Genomic DNA, 22,787 nt, shown 5'->3' on the forward strand with positions numbered 1-22,787 from the left:
AATTAATCCAAAAAGTCTTCTGCTCTGAGTGACCTTCATTTGTGTTTGCAGGCAAACATATTATCAGTAGTTAAGTTCTTATATAAAGGAAACTCAAGCTGTTTTATAGACAAGTCTGCAGACTATAAAGTAACGAATTTCATTTTCACTGTGGAATTATTTTCATTTTCACATCGGACTCACCTCTTCAGCTATCTCCCCCTTGATCAAGCTGTATCTTTATTGAAGTCTAGTTAGTAGTATATGAGAGCACGTGCTACTGGAACCATGTAGGAAGTGGAGAACTGTGGACAGTGGTTGATCTAAAGAAACTTGCAGTGTTTCTACATCAGAGATGCCACATATCAGGTGAAGAAATCCTATGTCAGAACAGAGCTGACCTTCAGTTTATAATAGTTTACCTGGCAAGCACCAATTTTAGATCTTTTAAAAAGATTAATAAGAACGCTGCTTCCACTATCCCCTCCCTCATTAACAACCAAACTGCATTTACCTTACTCCATTAAGTGACTATAGTCTATAATAACACAGGCCCAGACAAAAAGTGTGCCAGAATTATCATTTAAAGATATCTCATATCTTTCATGGGTGCAACTGGCAGTGAACAATTTTGAGACAGAGCCAAGAAAAAATACGTTCAGTTCAAATGTCACCAGTCTTATACTTTGAGAAACTTCAAGTTCAGCCCATGCAGAAAATTTCCAAAGGAACATATATGACATAAATTTTACATTGTATTTTGTTTTACAGCTCAAAAAATGTTTGTAAAAGCATGTATTTGTGAAAATTTTTGGTAATTTTTTTTGGAAAAATATGTTGCCCAGGACAAAATCATTGTGTCTGTTAGAAATATGGGTACGATTTATAATATGGGCTCAAATTTTGACTTTGGGCAAGAACTGTTTAAGTCTTAAGTTGATCATTACCAGACTGAAGAAAAAATAACTTGCTTTGTACAGAGTATGGCTAAAGGGTAATCGTTATAAGTGTCCAGGAAGCATCCAAACTTGTGCCTTTAAACAAAATTGTTATTTGATATAATATGCTTGCAAAAGAAATCACAAATGGTGATGGCGATGGTGATGACAATGACAAAAACAACAATGACTTATGACGAAAATGGCGTTAATTGAGCAGTTACTATTCCCAGGCCCTCGTGGAAGCACTTATTAACTTGTTTAATCAACAAATGATCTTAACCAATAGGATAAATAAATGCTGTAAAGAGTTTATTTTTCTCCTAATCTCAGGCACTCATAAAAGGATTGAGGCAGATAAGAGATTAATGTTGGGTAAAATATCAAGGGGTTTCGTGGAGAAGGTCAGCCTTGACTGAATCTCTGAAAAGTGGCTGGTTTAGAGAGAAGCACACCCATCTAGCTCTGGTGGACAGTATGGCAGGGGCTTAGTTGTGGCCACCTTACAGAAGATATAACAAAACTCCACTGGGGAGCATTACAGTTTCTTTTGTTCCCTTTCTGCTCTGATTGTTTACCTTGTCATAGAAAACCCAAGCATTCTTCGAAAAAGTCACTGTTGACTATCTTGGAGCATAGGGAAATGAGTGTGGTGTGTTTTGAGTTACAATGATTAGAAGAGTAATCACTGACAATGAGTGGCTGTAAGAGTGAGAGATGTTAGATGTCCTGAAAGGTGAGATAATCCCACACGGGAAAGAATCATTTTATCCAAAATGCCCATGGCTTTTCTTGAGAAACACTAGAAATGATTCAGATCTTCACCAAGAGATACTCAGGATGGCTTTATAGTGGCAGAACTGAAATAAAGTGTGAAGCAGTGGGGAAGAATTTATAGAATCATATCTAGAATATTTTTTCCAAAAATTTTTTTTGGTGGGGGGGATTGTTAGGCTCCAATGAGAATACTGTGGTACATTAATTTGTTAAGGAATTTCTGTAATAACATCTTTGCTGTGGAAACTTTAGAAGTAGAAGGAAAAAGGATATCCCCCATGAATATATTAGTGTATTTCTTTTGGGGATTTACTAGGCATATTAATTGGTTGCAGATAATTGAGATCATAAAGACAACACAGATTTTTTTAACTGACATTTTTGATTATTTGCATAGAAGGGAATAAATTTCATAGCCTCAGATCAATATTGCGTGCTTATAGATTTTAGTTTTTAAAGGCTTCTATGTCTGAAGAATCATGACATTTTTACATTTCAAATAAGAATAAACTTTGATTATATTTTCAGTGTTTTATTTATCCTTATACTATTTCAAACACAATTGGAAAGAGTTTATTTACATTGCATGTCAAAACTGACCCGTAAACAGTGTTTTAGCAAATGAGATGAGGTATTTCTGCAGACCAATTGCTAGCTTGCCTCCATGGGCTCTCTAAAGTATTAGGCAGCAGTTTCTAGACACTGCTATGCTGTGATTCTGTTTCTAAAGTTCATCTTGAAGAGTGCTGTCCCACTAAAACCCTCCAAGTTCTGATGCCTACACTTTTCCTTCACTGACCCTTTAGTATAGAGCTAGTCTTCAATGTACTTATCATATGTCAGCAGTTACCTGTACCTTTTTGGTGTCGACTAACTGTTGTTAGTTCACCTTTTAATTAATGTTTATCCTTTTTAATCCAGTTAGGTAATTGATGTCATTCTTTTCTTTAGAATTTAAAATTATTCTTCCCAATGGAGAGTATACAAAATAAAACTTTATTTTTTCTTTTGCAAGGAAGTATTCTGATAGGAAGCTTCCATATCTTTAGCCTTCAGTCTTTCTTTTGAGTGCCTAAAGTTGGAGAAAGAAGGGGCAAGTCCTAGTCCCTTTGCCAATGCCAGACCATTGGCCTCCCTGTGTTCCCTGTGGGAGCCATAGAATTAAGCTAAAAGGTAGTAAGGGACATTTAAAGCCAAGTTATTATCGAATTGTATTGTTCATGTCTTTTGCTTACATCAAGGTGAGTTGCAGTGGACTCAGACAGCTATATCAAACCCACAGTCTATTTAGGAAACCACCTATAGTTTTATTAATGACACGATTTATTATTTAGAGTTGATTAATCAATTAGTTAATTTAGCAAATGTTTAATTAAAATCTATAATGCTGATCTAATTTTTATTGAAAACTATGACCCATTCACATACATAATGGAAAATATGATATTATTAAACAAAATTAAACTGTCCCCTCCCGGAAATTTAGATTACAAATGATTTTTATTTCCTTTTTGTTTTTATCTACATTTTCTAGTATTTTTACTATAAATGTTTGTTAATTTATGATAAGAATGTTATTAATTTTCAAACTACATCTATAGTACTATGCTAGCCTTTGAGGTGAGAGTGGAGAATTATTAAAATAACATTAATAATCCATGCTTTTGTAAATATATAATTTAGCTTAATGACCGAGAACATATGCAAATGAAAATTTTAATTATATGGTAAAGATTTACATAGTAACAAAATGAACAATAATAATGTGATATTTAAGGTAGTATGTAATGATGAATGATAATGAACTTTCTATCTTCAAGTAATCTCATTTAATTATGAGAAAAAACTTATAATGTTGGTACTATGATCCCTTTTTTTTTCAGATGAGGCCTATTTGTCTATTTGACTTGTGGATCTATGTATATATTATAATATAATAAGAGCTAATACTTATAGACTGCTTACTATGTACTAGGAGCTGTTCCATCATTTCCCATGAGGTTAAGGATGGTGCAGTGGTTAAGAGAGCGACTCCCTGAACCATCTCTTGATTTAAACCTTCACTTTGCTATTGACAAGGAACTATGTGACTTCGGGCAGGTCATTTAACCTCTCTGGGCCCTTGTTTCCTCATTTAAAAAATGTAGGTAATAGTACCTATATTACAGGATTAAGTGGATTAAGCAAATTGTTTATGTAAAATATTTAGCGCAGTGTGGTATATAGTATGTTAGGTATTACCAAAATATATTAACTCATTCAAATTTTATATCCCAATGAGACAAGCATTAATGACATCATTAATATTAACAGCTCTACCGTTAGATGGGGAAACCAAGGTCAAGAAATGTTATATAATTTGCCTAGAAACAGAATGTGGCAAAACTGGATTTGAAATTTGACACCCTGGCTCTAGTGTCTGTTGTCTTAACCTATATTTGATGATGTCTTCAGATTATCAAGAGCCCAATGTCTTTTATTTGATGAGTGAATTAGTGATAAGTAATAAGGAATGCATGTTTCATAAATATGATACCATAAAATAAATACGCTTTTAGAAAACAGCAGTATTTATATATTTGAACATATATACTTAGAGTTATTATTATTATTATTACATTTTTTCAATTACAGTTAACATTCAATATTATTTTATATTAGTTTCAAGTGTGCAGCATGGTGGTTAGAAGTTTATATAACTTACGAAGTGACCACCTTGATAAATGTATTAACCCACCTGGCACCATATAATTCGTTATATTATTGACTATGTTCTTTATCCTGTACTTTACATCCCCATGACTATTTTGCAACTACCAATTTGTACTTCTTAATATCTTCACCTTTTTCACCAAGTTCTCCAACCCTCCTGCCATTGGCAGCCATCAGTTTATTCTCTGTATCTATGAGTCTATATCTGTTCATTTGTTCATTAATTTTGTTCTTTAGATTCCACATATAAGTGAAATCATATGGTATTTGTCTTCCTCTGTCTGACATATCACTTAACAAATGCCCTCCATGTTGTCACAAATGGTCAAATTTCATTCTTTTTTATGGCTGAGTAATATTCTATTGTATATATGTACCACCTCTTCTTTATTCATAATCAGTAATTGATGGTTACATAGGTTGCTTCCATACCTTGGCTATTATAAATGCTGCAATGAACATAAGAGTGCATATATCTTTTTAGATTCATGTTTTGGATTTCTTTGGATAAATATCCAGAATTAGAATTGCTGGTTTATAAGGTAGTTCTATTTTTAATTTTCTGAGAAACCTCCATACTGTTTTCCATAGTAACTGCACCAATTTACAATCTCACCAGCAAGACACAAGGGTTCTCTTTTCTCCACATCCTCACCAACACTTGTTTTTTGATTTATTGTTGATAGCCATTCTGACAGGTGTGAGGTTATAACTCATTGTGGTTTTAATTTGCATTTCTCTAATGATTGGTGACATTGAGCAACTTTTCATATGTCTATTGACTGTCTGCATGTCCTCCTTGGAGAAATGTCTATTCAGGTCCTCTGCCCATTTTTAAATTGGATTATTTGTTTCTTTTGGTGTTGAGCTGTGTGAGTTCTTTAAATCTGTTGGATATTAACCCCTTATCAGTGTAACATTGAAAAATATCTTCTTCCATTCAGTAGGTTGTTTTTTCATTTTGTTGGTGGTTTCTTTCACTGTGCAAAAAGTTTTTAATTTGATATAGTGCCATTTGTTTATTTTTTCTTTTGTTTCCATTGTCTAAATAGATACATCAAAAAAATATATATTACTTGGAGCCATGTCAGAGAGATTACTGCCTATGTTTTCTTCTAGGAGTTTTATGGTTTGGGGTCTTACATTAAAGTCTTTAATCTATTTTGAATTTATTCTTGTATATGGTATAGGAAGGTGGTCCAGTTTCATTTTTTTGCACATATCTGTCCAGTTTTCCCAATATCATTTTTTTTGCACGTACCTGTTCAGTTTTCCCAACATCATTTATTGAAAAGACTGTCTTTATCCCATTATATATTCTTGCCTCTTTCATCATAGATTAAATGACCATATAGATGTGGGCTTATTTCTGGGCTCTCTATTCTGTTCCATTGATTTAGCTGTCTGTTTTTATGCCAGCACCATACTGCTTTGATTACTATAGCCATGCAGTATAGTTTGATATCAGGTGGCTTGATACCTCCAACTTTGTTCTTCTTTCTCAAGATTTCTGTGGCTATTTGAAGACTTTCGTGGTTTCATATAAATTGTAGGATTATTTGTTCTAGTCTTGTAAAAAATGCCATTGATATTTTGATAGGAATTACATTGAATCTACAGATTACTTTGAGTAGTATGGCCATTTTAACTATGTTAATTGCATCTATCCATGAACATGGTATATTGGTGTATGCTTCCATTTATTTATATCTTCTTCAATTTCTTTCTTTTTCAATGTCTTATAATTTTCTGAGTACAGATGATTTAATCTCCTTGGTTAAATTTATTCCTAGATATTTTTTAAATTTATTTTTGATGCAATTATAAATTGAATTGTTTTTAAATTTTTTTTCTGATAGTTCATTATTGATATATAAAAATGCAATCAATTTCTGATTATTAATTTTGTATACTACTTTACTGAATTCATTTATCAGTTTTAATAGTTTTTTGGTAGAATATTTAGGATTCTGTATATATAGTATCATGTCATCTGCAAATAATGACACTTTTACTTCTTCCTTTCCAATTTGGATGCCTTTTATTTCTCTTTCTTGTCTGATTGTTGTGGCTAGAACTTCCAATACCGTGTTGAATAAAGGTGGTGAAAGTGGGCATCCTTGTCTTGTTCCAGATTGTAAAGAAAATGCTTTTAGCTTTTCCCTGTTGAGTATGATGTTAGCTGTATGTTTGTCATATATGGCCTTTATTATGTTGAGGTAAGTTTCCCCAATTCCCATTTTGCTGAGAATTTTTATCATAAATGGATGATGAAATTTGTTAAACATTTTTTTCTGTATCTATAGATATGTTCATATAATTTTTATTTTTTGTTTTGTTTATGTGATGTATCACATTAATTGATTTGCAAATATTGAAGCGAACTTGCATCCCAGCAATAAATCCCACTTGATCATTGTGTATGATCTTTTAAAAATATTGTTAAATTTGGTTTGCTGGTAGTTTGTTGAAGATTTTTCCATCTATGTTCATCAGGGATATTGGCCTGCAGTTTTCTTTTTTTGTAATGTCTTTGTTTTGGAATCAAGTTAATGGTGGCCTTGTAAAAAGAATTAGGGAACCTTACATCCTCTAGAAGTTTTTGGAATAGTTTGAAAAGGATAGGTGTTAATTCTTCTTTGAATGTTTGCTAAAATGCACTTGTGAAATCATCTGGTCCAGGACTGTTGTTCGTTGGGAATTTTTTGATTACTGATTATGTTTCATTAGTAGTAATCAGTCTGTTCAGATTTTCTGTTTCTTTTTGATTTGGTCTTGGAAGATTGTATGTTTCTAAGAATGTATCAGTTTCTTCCAGATTATCTAATTTGTTACATATAATTGTTTGTAGTATTTTCTTACAATTCTTTGTATTTCTGTGGTGTCAGTTGTCACTTCTGTTTCATGTTTGATTTTATTTATTTGGGTCCTCTCCTTTTTTTTTTATGAGTTTGTTTAAAGGTTTATCAATTTTCTTTATCTTTCCAAAGAATGAGCTCTTGGTTTCATTGATATTTTGTATTGTTTTAAATACTATTTGTTAATTTCCTCTCTGTTCTTTATTATTTCCTTTCTTCTCACTTTAGATTTCATTTGTTGTTCTTTTTTTTAGGTGTAAGGTCAGATAGTTTATTTGAAATTTTTCTTGTTACTTAGAGTTTTAAAAAGTAGACAGTTTTCTCTAGTACTTGGTAAACTGATTCCATCAAATCATATATCCTTACTCAGGACAAAGGTAGAATTTTTTTCTCTTCTCTCCTCCCTTTTCTGTCTTTCTCTTTGTCTCCTCCCCACCCCTGCTTCCCCAGTCCCCTTTCCTATTTTGCCAGCACTGTGTTGGCTCTTTATTTTGTTTTATTTTTTTTGTCTGAAGGCTTGTGTTTGCAATGCAAAGCTTTCAGGGGACATAGGTTTTTTTTTTTTTTTTCCAAGCTATAACTGACATCTCAGAGATTATTAACTTCAATGTGAAACTTGAATTCTTGTCCTCAAAATGTTTACACAGTTACTGTGATAGCCCTTGGATTTCAGTATTTTAGATGGTAAAGTGTTTGCTGTCAGGATAATATATAAATAGTTTAATGTCATTTTTACGGAAATGACAATAATGAGACAAGCAAGCAGGTATGTAGCTTATTAGATACACATTTGCTAATATAATGAGAATTATCACTGGAATAAAAGAGTAAGTCAAATAAATTAAATATTTACATTTGAAGAACATTCTAAGTTCTATCAAATTCAAACTAATTATACTATTTTTAAAATTATTTTTAATCATATGCTATGACTATCAATTTAATTATATAGCAATTGAATGATTTTATTTTTCCTCCAAAATTAGTTAAGACAATTGGTTCTCAACCCTGACTGCATATTATAATTAACTAGGGCTTGTAGGAGGTTTAAAACTTCTCGTGTCCAGGTTATACCCTTGTAATCTGTTGAGGACAGACCCTGACCTCGCTGTTTTTCGAAATTTCTCAAGGTGATTTCAGTATGCTGAGTACAACTGCTTTAACAGATTACTGAACTTTCATGTATATTAATATCTTCCCATAGAACAAGGATGTTCAATTTGGCAGAACTGGAACACAGGAAGAACCCCAAAGGACTTTATTTATCTTTTCCCTGGGCTCACAGCAATCATTACACACAAGTATGTTTATTCATCAGAATAATAAATGAGTGGTTCTGCCGCTCTGTTTTAGATTCTCATGCGAGATTCTCAGCATCTTTAAAGAAGGGCTTTTCAAAGACTCTAAAACCTCAAACTCGCTTTATCTGTGCTCTACAAATACATATGAATTTTGGAAGACAGAATTTTCATTGATGAAAATCAGTGAGAGAAACGAGAAAAACGAAACAAAACAAAAACAGATATTTCAAGCAAGATAAAAAGTTGGCTATTGAGCCCCTTCCTTAGAAAGAAAAATATGGATCTATGACCATGCTACACTGAACAAGCCCGATCCGGTCTGATCTCCGAAGCTAAGCAGCCTCGGGCCTGGTTAGTACCTGGATGGGAGACCACCTAGGAAGACCAGGTGCTGTAGGTGTTAAAAAATAAAAATAAAAATAAGGGATTGTAAACTGACAAGGTTCCTGCAATCTGTGAGGTCACCCCTTAGTTGCCTTGCCTAAAAAAATAGAAAAAAAGAAAAATATAGGAATATTCTTGGAATTCCATCACCATCTAAGAATCTTCTTACATTTGTTGATAAAACCAAGTTTAATTGTTAGATAATAGAGAATCTGAGCTTTCTCTCCACCTGGGGAAGATTCCCTAGAATAAATGGAGCTCAGGCTGCAGTCAGCTACCAACTAAATGAAAGAGTCACCTCTTAATAGCTGAGGTGGTTGATGCTGAACAGCCCCAGAGGACAGAGATAATTTGAGAAGGAAAATTGGTTTATTTCAAGAAAGACATGGAATCACCCCCTGGGCTGACCCAAGTTGTTTCAGATGATGAGTGGCTATAAAAATGACAAAACTTTATTGGCCTGAAAGTAATACAGAGAAAATAAATAAGCTTTGTTTGCTTCTTTGGGGGGGGGAGGGGCGGGGAAATCTGTGCAGTAGATTTCCTCCCTAAGACTGGGGTATGTAGCCTGCTGTCAGTTTCCTGATATATTACCTACTGAGAAGCAAAGACTACAGAGGCATCTTAAGCTGTGCCTCAAAATAATCCTAAATGGAGGGGCCCAAGAAATTGAGCCAAGAAAGGAAATATCTTTTTCTTATACTTTTAGTGTCAGTTTCTTCTTAGTTCACGTTATTTTCCTCATATTCCCCAATAATACTTTGCTTTTATTACTCTCCCTGCCTATCTGACCATCCTGGACAGGGGCCATTTTATTCAAGAAAAATCACTTGATTGGAACTAAGAACATCACATCTCAACAGTTTAATTTCTTTTTAATTAAGAATTATGAAACTCCATAGAATCCTTCAAAGGTTAGTACCAAGCAGGTTTTGTTTATGATTAGGCTATAGTAATACATGAAATTTGAAGGTAAAATAAAGATGATATCCTTCATCTGTATGAGCATTTAAACACTAAAAGAAGATACTTTAATTTCATGCTACCCTTGAATTTTTTTTCTTCAGGGTTGTTCAATGTATTCTAAATAAGCATGGGAAAAATTTAAGTGCATTTTTCTATTTGAATATCAATGACTCAAACTTTTTAGGGTGGGTTTGTGTTCAAGTCATTGTATCTAAGAATCCATTCTGTATACTAACAAAATACAGAAACTATTTTCCACATTGAAAGTTCAGGGAAGGGTAGAAATATTGAAAAATATGTTCTTTGTTATAGGAGTGTAAGAAGTTTATTATGAAAATAAAAATTCTTAATTCAGTACTAATAATTGAAGTCATAAAATATCTCAAGTATTTTAATCTTATCAGTGACACCACAGATTTTTGGGATCATTAACCTAATGAGTAAAATAAATGCTTTGAATCATAGAAAAAGTTAAAAAAGCCAATAGATTTGGCATAGTACTATTGCTAATTTAGCAAAGCCATAGATATGCCTTTTCTCCTTTAACTTTGCAAAAATCCCAGGAAATGAAAATGGCTATGTTTACAATTTGAACTCAAATGTATCAGAACGAGAATGGGCCAGATGTCTTTTCTTGAAATGATGTATTTCGAGTTTGATACGAAGAATAATAGCTAAGGTTATATAACTCAGAAGAATCAAAAGATACTGCAGTAACACAAAATTGACTTTTAATGTTTACCAGTTCATTGTATCTTACAGAAAATGAAAACAATTTTTTTTTTTTTTTGTAATACAGATTGGTTCTTTTCCTGATTTGCACTCAGTAGGTAGTAAATGCCTTTAAACACTGATTTTCTTGTAATCAGGAGCCTTAATGACTTCTTGTCTGTTTTATTTCTTTTGTTGTACATCATTGCTGCTCTGGCAGTCGTGAGCTATGATACAGTTAACTTTTCAACAAAACTGTCAGTTATCCATTGATCATTCTTGATGCATTCCATGCTGAAAACTGATAGTTATTCCTTTTTAATTCTCTCGTCCTAGTGGTCGGCTACGTCATGAGACCACCATAGTCTTTGGAGCACTGAAATCAAGAAACCCAGTATGGCTGCCAGCAACCAAATTGGAATCTTCTTTGAGTATAATTCTAATTGCCAAAATAATAAGCAACTATATTATTGCATAAAATAAAACTTTAACAGGTACCGGCCCCCTTTCTATGAGAGAAGGTTTAAATTTACAAATACCATATTTGACTAAAAATTACTGATAAAATATGGCAGCAGTCATTAAAAGATGGCTTCCAGTGTTAATGTGATTAACTTGTTTCCATTCTTATTGTCTTTTTATGTGAATCATTTCTTCTTCTTATTTAGGTTTTCAAACGTAGGTGTTTCAGTGAAACTTGCAGATAAAATTTGTTCCTTATATGAGGCACAAGTATTAATTATGGACAAAATGATCAAAACAAGATTTCCTAACCCTGACTCCCATTTTATCCCATTTTAGCTCTGATACTATTGGAATCCATGTCTGAGTGATTTCTGAATAAGTATTGTTTGAACTTTCTATTAGGAATTGTATTAGGATAACCTTTTATTTTCTGACATTCTTAGTGAGATATTTTGGGGAATAAAGTAGGAAATAAGACATTTGGTGGGAAAATGGCAAAATAATAACATTAAAACAAAACAAAACAAAACAAAACAAAACACTACAACTTATTCAAGTAGAAGACCAAAGGGGAAAGCAGATTCTCATCCTTTAGGGGAAGTTCAAAGATAAAAATTCTGCCTGGCAGTATTCATTATTTAACCTTGTTTTCTTTCTTTCTTTCTTTCTTTTTTTTTTTTTTACAAGCATGGAAATATGGTGTGCAATCAGCATAGAATTTAATCACCTAACAGTCAATCCAGAGTTTTTGATCAGCACCAGTTCCTATACTAGTAAGTATTCAAAAGTTAAGAAATGCTACTATAGTTAACATTATAAAGGTAGAATTCTGCAGCATTAACTAAAAATTATATATCTGCTTCAAAAGAAATTTGTTCCCACTTTCATTTCCAATAAAATTCTTGTAACGTGGGTAATAATTGTTCAAGTATGGGCTTCCTCCAGTGAGCAAACCCCCATTTTTGAGATGTGTTAGAGTCACTCTTTTGGAGATAGTCTTCTCTTTAAAAAGTAATATATTCATCTTATTCTAGATCATTCAGGTATTTGTAATTTAAAAGTTTGAGTTCTATTTGTATCAGCAGTGTTTGAGTTAAACCTCACAATCTCTTTGGATTTATATTTTTGTACAATTTGTATATCCAACCTAATATAAAAATGAGCATGCATACATTGTCATCTTTTAATATTAAAGCATCTGAAAATTTCCAGATATACTTTTGATAAGTGATCTACTTTTATTTATGATATTTTGTCTAGATAATGTATGAATATACTTATGGTTTCATGGACTTCCAATTGTTCTATACCTTTCACACATGTAACTCTACATTTGGAAAGTAAATTTATTAGAATTATTACAGAGCTTTAAATGCAACCACAATCAATTCAGGAAACAAATTTATTTACTCATGTTCATGGGAGGAAAATCTACACAAAAACATTCATGAAAGTATACCAGCTGCATCATACTTGGATTATTATACTAAATCCCATTTATTAGAACTTATTGTGAAACAATGGGAAACCATGAAGCGTAATTTGAATACAAATATTGGTCCCTGTAGGGTCTCAACAATCATAAAAATATAGGAAAACAGAGCTTTATTTAAGATTGGAGTTGCTAATGTGGAAAGTTGTTTTTCTGAACCTGGCACTACCCTTTAACTTATAACCCTGAAGATTTTAATGTAAACACTTTGATGACAGCTTCAGTGTTTCACTTATGCCTAATGACCAGTAAAGAAAGTGACATCACTGACCACATTTTCTATGTGGAGGAAGATTAAGAACTACTTTTTTCCCCAAACACAGGCACCAATTGGGCTTTCTAATGTATATACAAATAGGAGAAATAAGAATTTTAAAAGTTGGGTTCTTATTTCTTGGTTAGGCAAGTGTGTAGTTATTCACTCCTTTTATGATTTGAATTTTTTAATGTAATGTAAATAAGAAATTATTAAATAGTTTAAGGTTATTTTTATAGGACAATAATATTTCATAGGTTAACATAAAACCAAGCTGCTAAATTTTACAGTTTTTCTGTCCAGCAGTTTATCTATATAACTGCCCTGAGTAGATGCTAAATGCTGCTTAGCAAATGGCCCTTAGAATTTAAATATAACTCAGTAAAGCTACTCAAAAGATAAAACAATTCTTCTTAGGCATGTGTAATTTTAATTAGAAGAAGGTAGGAGTCTCTCATTGGTTAAATATTATCTGCTTATTTAACTTTAATACTTTACATAAATGGGGCTATTAAGGAGTTTTTACTGTGCTTGTTACTATGCATTGGAGTCCATATGATTTTTTTTTTTTTTTGGTCAAAAAGGCAGGACTTTAAAGAGTAAAATATTGTATTGGAGACTTGAAATATTAACTTTTAGAAAAGTGTAGATTATTCTCTTGTGAAACTGAGTTCTGTTTAATACCTCAGAATCTCAGTTTATGTAAAGAAGCCTGTATTTCAAATCTGTTGCTCTAATTTGTTTATTGTAGTACATTTCAAAATTGTACAAATGTGAAAAATTTGTGCTTGTGGAAGCTGCCGCTCTGAGTAGCTTTATGTCCCTTAATTTAATCCTAGCAATCCTCAAGCTATTGCATGCCCCGTTCATGAAAGGATACTTCGTTGGGATGATGTAGCATAAACAGTTTGGCTCTAAAGCCTCCTTATGTATCACTTCCCTTAAAATTATATTAATTTATAATATATATTGAATGATAGCTTTACAAAAACAAATTAATGAATTGATCTTTATGAAAAGGATTCTTTACAGTAAGTAAAAAAGGGTTATCACAGTTTTGGTAACTTGCATGAGTTCATATTGAAAAAAAACCTTTCACATGTTCTTAACGACTTTAAAACTGACGTGCTCTAAGGGGCACGCTCAGTTGTATGCTCTGAAGCAGTAGACACCATACAGCTTATATTTTTTATCTGGGAAACCCACGAAGCGCACCGCAGCCTCAGTAGGACTGCAGCGCTTTCTTGGCCTAGAAATAGGGTAGCGGACACTGCCATCCGCCAACCAGCCCGCATCGCAGCGGTCATATCCCAGAAGTTTCCAGGCAGCAAATATCTGGCCCACTTTCGCAATCTGAGCACCATCATCGAGACAAGCTTGCACCGCTTCATCATAAGTCAGCTTGGTATGGTGGATCAGGTAGTAAAAACGGCCTGCAGAGAGAAGGAGAGAGTCAATGAGACTGCCTGCCAATGAGACACACAGGGATAGAAGGAGCTCAAAATGGAAATGTTTCTCAATGAAGTGGGATATAGAACAATGTCTGTAAAGCTTTTGGAACATAGGATCCTGAATTAAATGTAGTGCTCTGGGTCACTTTTCATTAAATTAGTTTTTTTCTTTTCCCCTTAATACATGTTCAGACGTGCCCTTTTATAGCTTTAAAAAAGAAAAGAGAAATGACAGATGCAGTTTCTGTTAGCTAATTAGTGACTAAAAGGGCCCTTCTATGGCACCAGAGAAGACAGAATTCCATGTTAAAAGCAAGAGCTATTTAAATTCTAGCTGTAGCAAGACTGAACCCCAGTACAAGTTTCTGGAGAGGCAAAATTTGAATGTGAAAAGATCAAAAAACATTCCTGACATAAAAAGTCCATTTAAAAAATATCAAAAGCCCTCAAGTCCTTTTCATTACAGGTATCAATAAGACATTATTCTTATTCAAAGACTACAGTATGAAAATGCAAAAAATACAGGAAGTCACTTGCCATAAATAATACGGGCTCAGAATGTGAACCTAGTCTGTTCACTCACTAGCAGAGAAGATGAATTTATTTATTTTTTCCAACTTTCCTCTGTGAGAGCCCTGATATCTAACAGGTTTTGTTTTTTTTTTAATTTCACAAGAAAGCAAGTTAGTCTGAATCACTTCTTAAACAGTGTTAATTACCGAGATTCCTTCGATATATATTATATATGCATAAAATGTATAAAATATGACATCAGCTGACTGAAGTGGTACACACCACCTGAAGACTTTCTCAGACTTTAAATTTCTGGTAGAATATAATCGCTCTCTTATCTGATTACACATTGTGATGTGATATCTCCCTGTGCCTCATTTACTATAGATTATCCAAGTACAAATTAATGTTTGCCAGTTCTTTCTAGACTAAGATGATGTGATTTAGAGAAAGGGTAGAAGCCATCGAAGCATTAGCTAGAGGGTGAATTCTATCGTGTATACCAGGGGTAGGCAAACTACATACAGCACATCAGTCAAAGTTTTATTAGAACATAGCCACACCCATCCATTTAATAACTTCTATGGCTGCTTTTGTGTTACTACCTACAAAGCTACATTGATTTAGTAGTTGCAAACAAGACAATATGGCCCACAAAGCCAAAAATATTTATATAGCTCTTTACAGAAAGTTTGTTGATCCTTGATCCCTTGCTATTTTTCCCAAAGCATGTCACCAGGGAACTAAAATATAAAATGATGGGGCCAGGGTTTGTTTCATGGATGTGTGACCTGCGCAGTTACACAGAGCCCCATAATTGGTTTAATGGCCTGTTATTACCATCTTAAAATTCTCAATAATTTGTGAACAAGGAGCCTACATTTTCATTTCGCTTGGGCCCACAAATTATGTGGCTAGTTCTCGATGGAGGAAGGTAGAGTGGGGAGTCATGTTGAATACAACGAATCAGTCATCGACAAACCCCAGACAATATCACAGTTTAAACTATGTCATAATAACAATTGAATGCAATAACACCTAGCAATAGTGGAAATAAGCACCTTTGCTTGACTTTTGTGGATTTAAAAAAAAATATGACATTAAAGAACTTTTGCATCTTTTCAAACTGAAGCTACTCCTTAAATCTTTTTTCCTTTTCCTTTCCTTCCCTTCCCCACCTCTCCCCTCCTCTTGTAGATGAGATTAAGTGATTAATTTTAAGATTAAGTCAAGTGAAGTGTCCTCGTAGGTATTGGTCTCTGATATAGGGCAGTACAGTTAATATCCTACCATTGAAGTTGGATGTAAAACAGAACACATCATATCTGCTTTTAGCTTTATCCCAAAACCCGTAGTTCCTGACACCGGGCACTGTGTTCTGGCCTCCGCAGGGCTCTCTCGGCTTGGTGATGGGGTATTGCACAGAGCCATCGCTGAGCCAGCCAGCGTTGCACCAGTCCAATCCACCTCGCCAGGCATCATACAGCTGGTCAAAGGAGGCAACCACAGCATCTTGTTCCAGACAAGCCTGCTGTGCCTCGTGAAAGTTGAGATTGTAGCGCCCCAGTCGTGGAAAGTAAGGGAATACCACACCTGTCCAAGGGAGAAAGCACAGGATCATCAGTGGCACAAAAAGGAACTATGAGCGAATCCCATTTGACTGGTGAAAAAACATAATAGAATCTCCATCATATGAAGTAGTAGTTTTTGATCAACTTGCAATTGTTTCTCATAGTCCCTTTCCCCTTCAAACAGCCTCTGGCTCTGAGCATCTCAAAATTAGATATGTGGTTTGATAATTTCAGTGGTTTACCTCTTTTGCTAAGAGTTCAACTCAGGCCTTAAAATTTCTCCTTTCTGCAGATTATATTTTCCAAATAACCCTCCATCTGCCACTGGTTATTAACCCTAAAACGGATTCCTACTAAGCCCCTTTCAAATGGAAAAAAGTCATTATCGAATATTAATAGTGGTAAAGGATGTAGAAATAGTGCTGAGAGAAAAGGTGTTGATCAAAATTCGCAGTATTTTTTTCTTAGTATTAGTCTTATATAATTAGTAATTAGTTTTATATAGTCTTTTAAATGTATAAAAACATGTTAAATTATTCAAATGTAGATATATATACCTCCTTTTACATGTACTGCTAAAAACTTGGAGATAAATAACTTTCACTCAGGAGGCTTCTGATTTGGAGAAACCCAAAAGTGAATTCTTTTGCATATCTAACAAAAACTGAATTAAGCAGTCTTATTTCATATTAATAAGATAATCCTTTACAGTGAGGCACATTGGGGCTCTCACGTTTAAATTTTTACTGTAGCCCCTAATCTTTTTTTCTTTTCTGTTGTTGAACAGTACAACTAAAATAAGGGCTTTTATTTAAAAATATTTCCATTACTATTTTTCAGCTTTTCTATTTCTATATTACAAATCAAAACTAAGCTTTAAAAAAATTTTTATTACAAATAGAAAAAAAAATTCCCAAGCTTGTCCTCTACAAGGTATGTACATAATAAACACCTGTTGATTAAGTTAATGCTGAAGAATTAAATATTTTAAAGAGCAAACGTAAACTGTGTGACTTGGTGCTTGACTTTGCCCAGGGAGATGAATGGTTTTCCAAAAGCATCCTCGTCAGTCAAATAATCATGGGAAGTGATTGAGTTGTCTCACAACTCTCTGTACAATTTCTCTAAAGGTTAAGGATTACATAAGAAAGCAAAGGTGTACCACTTGCCAGACTTTAAGAAGGACCACTCTATCAGAATGTCCCTCCTAGTTGCTAAAAGACAATTTATTTAGAGTGATTATTGCCTTGGAGTTTTTAAATATAATTAGAATTAATACTTTAGCATGTGCAATATAAAAAATTGTCCCACTGACACAGTAATTTGGTGAATTATAGCACATGTGCTATTTTTATGAGACTGCAGACCCTCTTTTAAGATGAATGTACAATTCACTAATGGTATAACCAGCACACAGGAAATGTTTTCTTTTATAAGTTGTCCTGGAAGACTCTACAAAAAGAAATTTCAATAGCCTAAATCAAGTCGTGGTCCACTGAAGGCCTCTGCAGTACACGTTGGTCCTTCTAGGGCAGTCCAGCTGGCACTGTCCACCACCACAGGCAGAGATCCAGGAAGGCTTCCTAATCTCATCCTGCTTTCTCAGGTTCTTGGCTGACGGATCTGTAAGCTGAATCAGAGCCAAAAGGAAGGAAGAAAAGACTCTCTGCGTTGCCACTGTCCCCTGCAGTGATGATAGCAAGGAAGGCTGGAGATGGCTCTATCTAAAAACCGCCCAGGCACCCAGCTAAGAACTCAGCCCGTGCTGGGAAGGAACTGCTACCATTCACCCTCTTCCCTTGTGTCTTCATCCTCTTTACTCAGCAACCCCAAGAATGTTGCTGAAAAGGATAATATTTAATTTATCCTGTAGAGATTTCCTTGGCAGCTAGACCTCAAGAATCTCAATGTGGAGAGAGAAAGAAACCATTTGGGTTGAATTCCATTTCCCAAATGACTCAAGAGAGTAACAGTGGAGGATATAAAATATTTTAATTTATAATCATTTTAAAGGCCAAGACAATTTTTCAGGTTTAAATTCACTCAAGTATAGCTGATGGACTCTCATGGGCATTAGAAAAATGTTTTCTTTAGTAATTTGCCCTTGATTAACTATTGAATGCTACTGAAATATGATTGATTCGGTTTCAAATTTAGTGTTATATATATTTTTATTTGAGTTCCTTTCAAATTTAACATAATTTCATGCAACCATTTCGTAAAGTCAAAGTGAAATCTTATATTAAAATAATTTCTCAATTATAAGAATAGTCAACTTATTGTTATATTAACTTGAAGATTTACATAAATTTTAATTAATGTTTGATGATGCCAGAAAGAACATATTCCAAGTACGTTAAGGTCAATTTTTATGTCTCAGCCAAAGTTTTAAAAGCTTCATTGTATTGTGCACATTTAGTGCGCACATTTCAACAATCAGATGTTTCTAACAAGTAGGGGCATTTCTGGAACTATATGTTTGTTAGTCTTTTATTTATTTACTTATTTTCTTCCAGCTAGTTAAGATTTCAACATCTAAGAGCATTATTACAGAAACTTTCTTGGCTCTGGAAAAATGTACAATTCCTACAGCTGAATTATGAAGCAATTGTGATTGCTTTCATCTAGCATTACAAAAATAAGAAAAGTTAAACTTTCATGGGTGAGAAAGAAGGTTATATAGTTATTTTCCAAGTATAATTATTTTATACTTATATGTCAAGATATTATTAAAAGATCTTTACTTTTCTATGAAGTTCCTAAGCCAAATGCTGTAGTGGTATGCATCACTACAAAGGGGATTAAAAAGAGTGATACAGCACATGGAAAAGAATAATACCAAATAATGTATACTTGGTCAGTCAAAATGTGTTTTGAAAACACATTCTTTAAGATTTATAATTGCATAGGGTAATTATCCTACTTGGCAAATATCAGTTTGTTAGACATATGAAAGGTTTTCGGACCATGGTACATACAAAAACTAAATTTCAATAACTCCACAAAGTAAATATTTTTAGTAATAAAAAGGCAGAGACCATGTAGCATAATTTTACCTTCCTCAGTGCCTCTCCTGGTGTCTAGCAGTGCTATGCACATATCTGAAATATTTTTCTATTTCTAAAAGTTCTCAGACTATCTTTTTATGTATTTGGCCTCATTTTAACTAGTGTTCATGGATATTAATTTGACTCAATAAAAACTGAAAGAACAGGTGGCATGCAATCAGGAGCCAAGAACTATAACTAAAAGAGATGAAAAGATGACAAAAATGCACTTTATGATATCCTGTAATTTATTAGATACATAAAGCTAATAAATTTCCATACAGGTGATGGGATTCTATGAGATTCAGAAGGTCAAACATTCAGTGATGTGCTAGTGGACCAAACACATATTTTCCAAAGGCACAAGTCTGTTCTAGGATGGGAAAGGAGCTTCTAGAAAACACGCACCTATATTTATATGCATAAGGAAGAAAAGTGTTCTATTGATGCAGCCAAAATTCATCGTTCAATTAAAGAAAGACTGAAATTCATGAATGTAAGATGCTTTCAGATACATGAGAAACTACGGAGAGGAGTTTTCCTACTGGCGGGGCACATTGAGAGAGGGTGGGCTTTGGGCAGAGGATGGCAAAGACACATTTTATTGTTTAGTTTTCCACATATTTTGGTTTTTGAATCTACTGAATGTATTACATATATAATAAATACATTTTCCCTCAAAATGCTTTGACCATTTGGTATTCAATGTCTGAGAGACTATAGAACATTAAAAATAATTATTTCTTTACAAGACTATTTAAATAAACCTGGAGGTTACTTTTGTTAAATTAAGTTTTCACAGTTACTTTATGGGATACAATTATATATATTTTAGTTAGCAGATGTCCTTCACAAAACTTGCCATTATTTTGAAACTAGGATAATTTTAGAAGTATAACAACAACAACAACAACAACTATGCAATGTGAATTTCTCAATAGCCATGCAATGAGATTTAAATTTTACAAGGCAGTTTCTGAATATTATTAATTCAGTTCTATTGCACTTTTCTCCTACTTGCAAATAGCTTCAATTTTGTATTATAACCATTGTGTGTACATTTCAAATATGAAAGCAGGAATCATAGGCAGGCTAGAAAATACAAAAGAATAGAAAAACGTGCTATACATGGACTTTTGGTTTCTTACATCATCACTATGGTAATCACTAGACATTACTTGTCATAAAAAAAAGAGCAATGATTATCATTTCTAATTTTGACATGATTTATAGACACTTACCTTGTAAATCTAATGCTACCACAGTAGTATCATCTTCTAATCCTTCAATCACCTCACACTTATATCTTCCATAATCCTCCAGGGTGAGGTCTGTGATCACCAAAGAAGCATCGTTTTCACTTTCTCCGTTCAGAAACACTCTACCTTGGTAGCTTCCATAGCTTTTCTTTTGATATCCCATAGAAACAAAAACGTCCACTTCTTTGAGGTAATCTGAAGTTAGCTTGGTCCACTTAATTCGGATTTTGTGGGTTCCTGAGCCAAATGCTGTAGGGTCTCGATAAAATTTACATGGCAGTGTAACATTGCCACCTCTATGTGAGAACACCTTGTCTTGTTCTGCTTCCACGAGTAGATGGGGGCCATTTTCTTCTGTAATAATAACAATAATAATAAAGAACTATTAATATGCTTCTAGACTTTTTTTATAAAATGAATTATGCTACCTATACAGGCCATTTCACAAACAGTAGCATTGGGTGATAAGCTTCCCTGCATTGTTGGACATTAATCTCTTTTGAACCACAAAGAAAGGTATCTCCAGACCTTAGAGGCCATTTATAAGTAGCCATGTCTTTTAAACTACTGAAAAAAGGAAGGATGTGAATTATAATAATTAAGAAATATTAGACATAAGACTCCACAGTCATCTGAAGTTTGATAATTTCATAATAAATTACATATTTTTTACATTTAAATATCAAAAACATAAACAAGACCAAGAGTAATAACAGAGAACCATGACTATTTCATCAATATAAACCAAAAAATTTCAAAGTGGGAGAGTTTTTCTCTTCCTAAGTGAGCTCTCTCAGATATAAATCTGTATTATATTTACCAGAAAGCATAAAACAACATAATTAACTTTCATTATACTGTTCTGGCCAAAGAACTTAGAAATAGTCTCACATTTATGACCTCTATTCCAATATACACCTATGATTAAAATGTCATTCTGGAGCATTTTAATCAACGTGCATTTTATTTTCACACAAAGGCTATAGACATCAGGCATTTTTAGCAAATGCTTTAAAAAATTCCAGATTTTGAAATATATTCCTCAAAACTTGAATGTTCAAAGTATATTCAAAGTTATATTTATTTTCTGATTAATCAATTTATTATTTCTTCCCTTAAATCTCCTTCTACTCCCTCTCTCTTTGCTTCCTACTATGTCTTATTTTACAGTTATCCTATCACTTCCACCTTTCTTTTCCTTGTCCTTCTAGTTTTCTCCTCCCTCTGGCAAGGTCTTTATAGCCTTCCAGAGAGCACCGCAGTATTCCAAGCTTGCCAACTCAGCAGGGCTGCTGTTCTCTAGAGAGATAGCTGTTATTTTCAGATCTTGGCTTAATCTGGGGTTTCCCCTGGTTAGCTCATTGTGCTTTTGACCTTGACAAGGTCTCTTGAGGATATGCAAGATTTGAAAATGAGAAAATGATATAAGAACGACTGGACACAAACACCTTCTCTCCCATACATAGCTTTCAAAGGCTGCCGAAGCTGCCTGTTATGCAGCCCTTCCTGCCTCAAGCTGGTAGGTACTGAATAAACCTTGGACATGAATTATTTAAGATACACAAGTCACCAAGAAGAGTAGCCACTCACCTCTAGACAGATCTGAAAACTTAGTTATTTAATGGCATACATAGAATTCAGATTTTAAAATAAAAAGTGTCCAAAAATAGATACCGTGTTTCTATTTTTATCCTACAACAATCAGAATTATGTAATATTCAAAAATAAACATAATTTTATGTATGTCAGCCCCAATCCTTAGAAACTGAGCAGTTTAACAAAGCCATCAATGCCCCTACTTTGAATAGATAAAAAAAAAAATGAGAAGATATTGGCTTAATTAAAACAAATCACAAATCCATCTCATTAAGCATTTTCTTTAGATTCTATTTTTTTATCTTATTTAGGACCATAGAATTGTAAGAGATGAAAGGTAAATCTATCCAACTCCATCCTACATAGTTTTCCCCCTATAATATCCCCAATGACTGCATTCGAGTTCTACCTACATATCTCTAGTGTTTTCTTTCTGACAAGAGGGAGAAGTGCTGTTGACTAAGTATGCTCAGTTATGCCTGAGGGCCATAGAGAACATCTCCTATCCAGA

General features: G+C 33.6%; 1 protein-coding gene and 1 pseudogene across 2 annotated transcripts in view; one reads left to right on the forward strand and one right to left on the reverse strand.

The window, feature by feature from the left end:
• The first annotated feature begins 8,846 nt into the window (after positions 1–8,846).
• LOC112480907 lies at positions 8,847–8,965 on the forward strand (annotated as a pseudogene).
• A 4,439-nt stretch (positions 8,966–13,404) lies between these two features.
• HAPLN1 (hyaluronan and proteoglycan link protein 1) overlaps positions 13,405–22,787 on the reverse strand; it is a 62,171-nt gene continuing 52,788 nt past the window's right edge. The window contains exons 3-5 of one of the 2 annotated variants that reach the window (XM_006913198.1): positions 20,663–21,034; positions 16,094–16,396; positions 13,405–14,272 (exon numbers count right to left, since the gene is read on the reverse strand). In XM_006913198.1, the coding sequence (XP_006913260.1) occupies positions 13,983–14,272; positions 16,094–16,396; positions 20,663–21,034 (965 nt within the window). In that variant the 3' untranslated portion in view covers positions 13,405–13,982. The remainder of the gene's footprint in view (positions 14,273–16,093; positions 16,397–20,662; positions 21,035–22,787) is intronic. The other variant, XM_006913199.2, reaches the window with a different exon arrangement.

Source organism: Pteropus alecto, unplaced genomic scaffold (assembly GCF_000325575.1).
Source record: "Pteropus alecto unplaced genomic scaffold, ASM32557v1 scaffold20, whole genome shotgun sequence".
In the NCBI taxonomy this organism is placed as follows: Eukaryota; Metazoa; Chordata; class Mammalia; order Chiroptera; family Pteropodidae; genus Pteropus; species Pteropus alecto.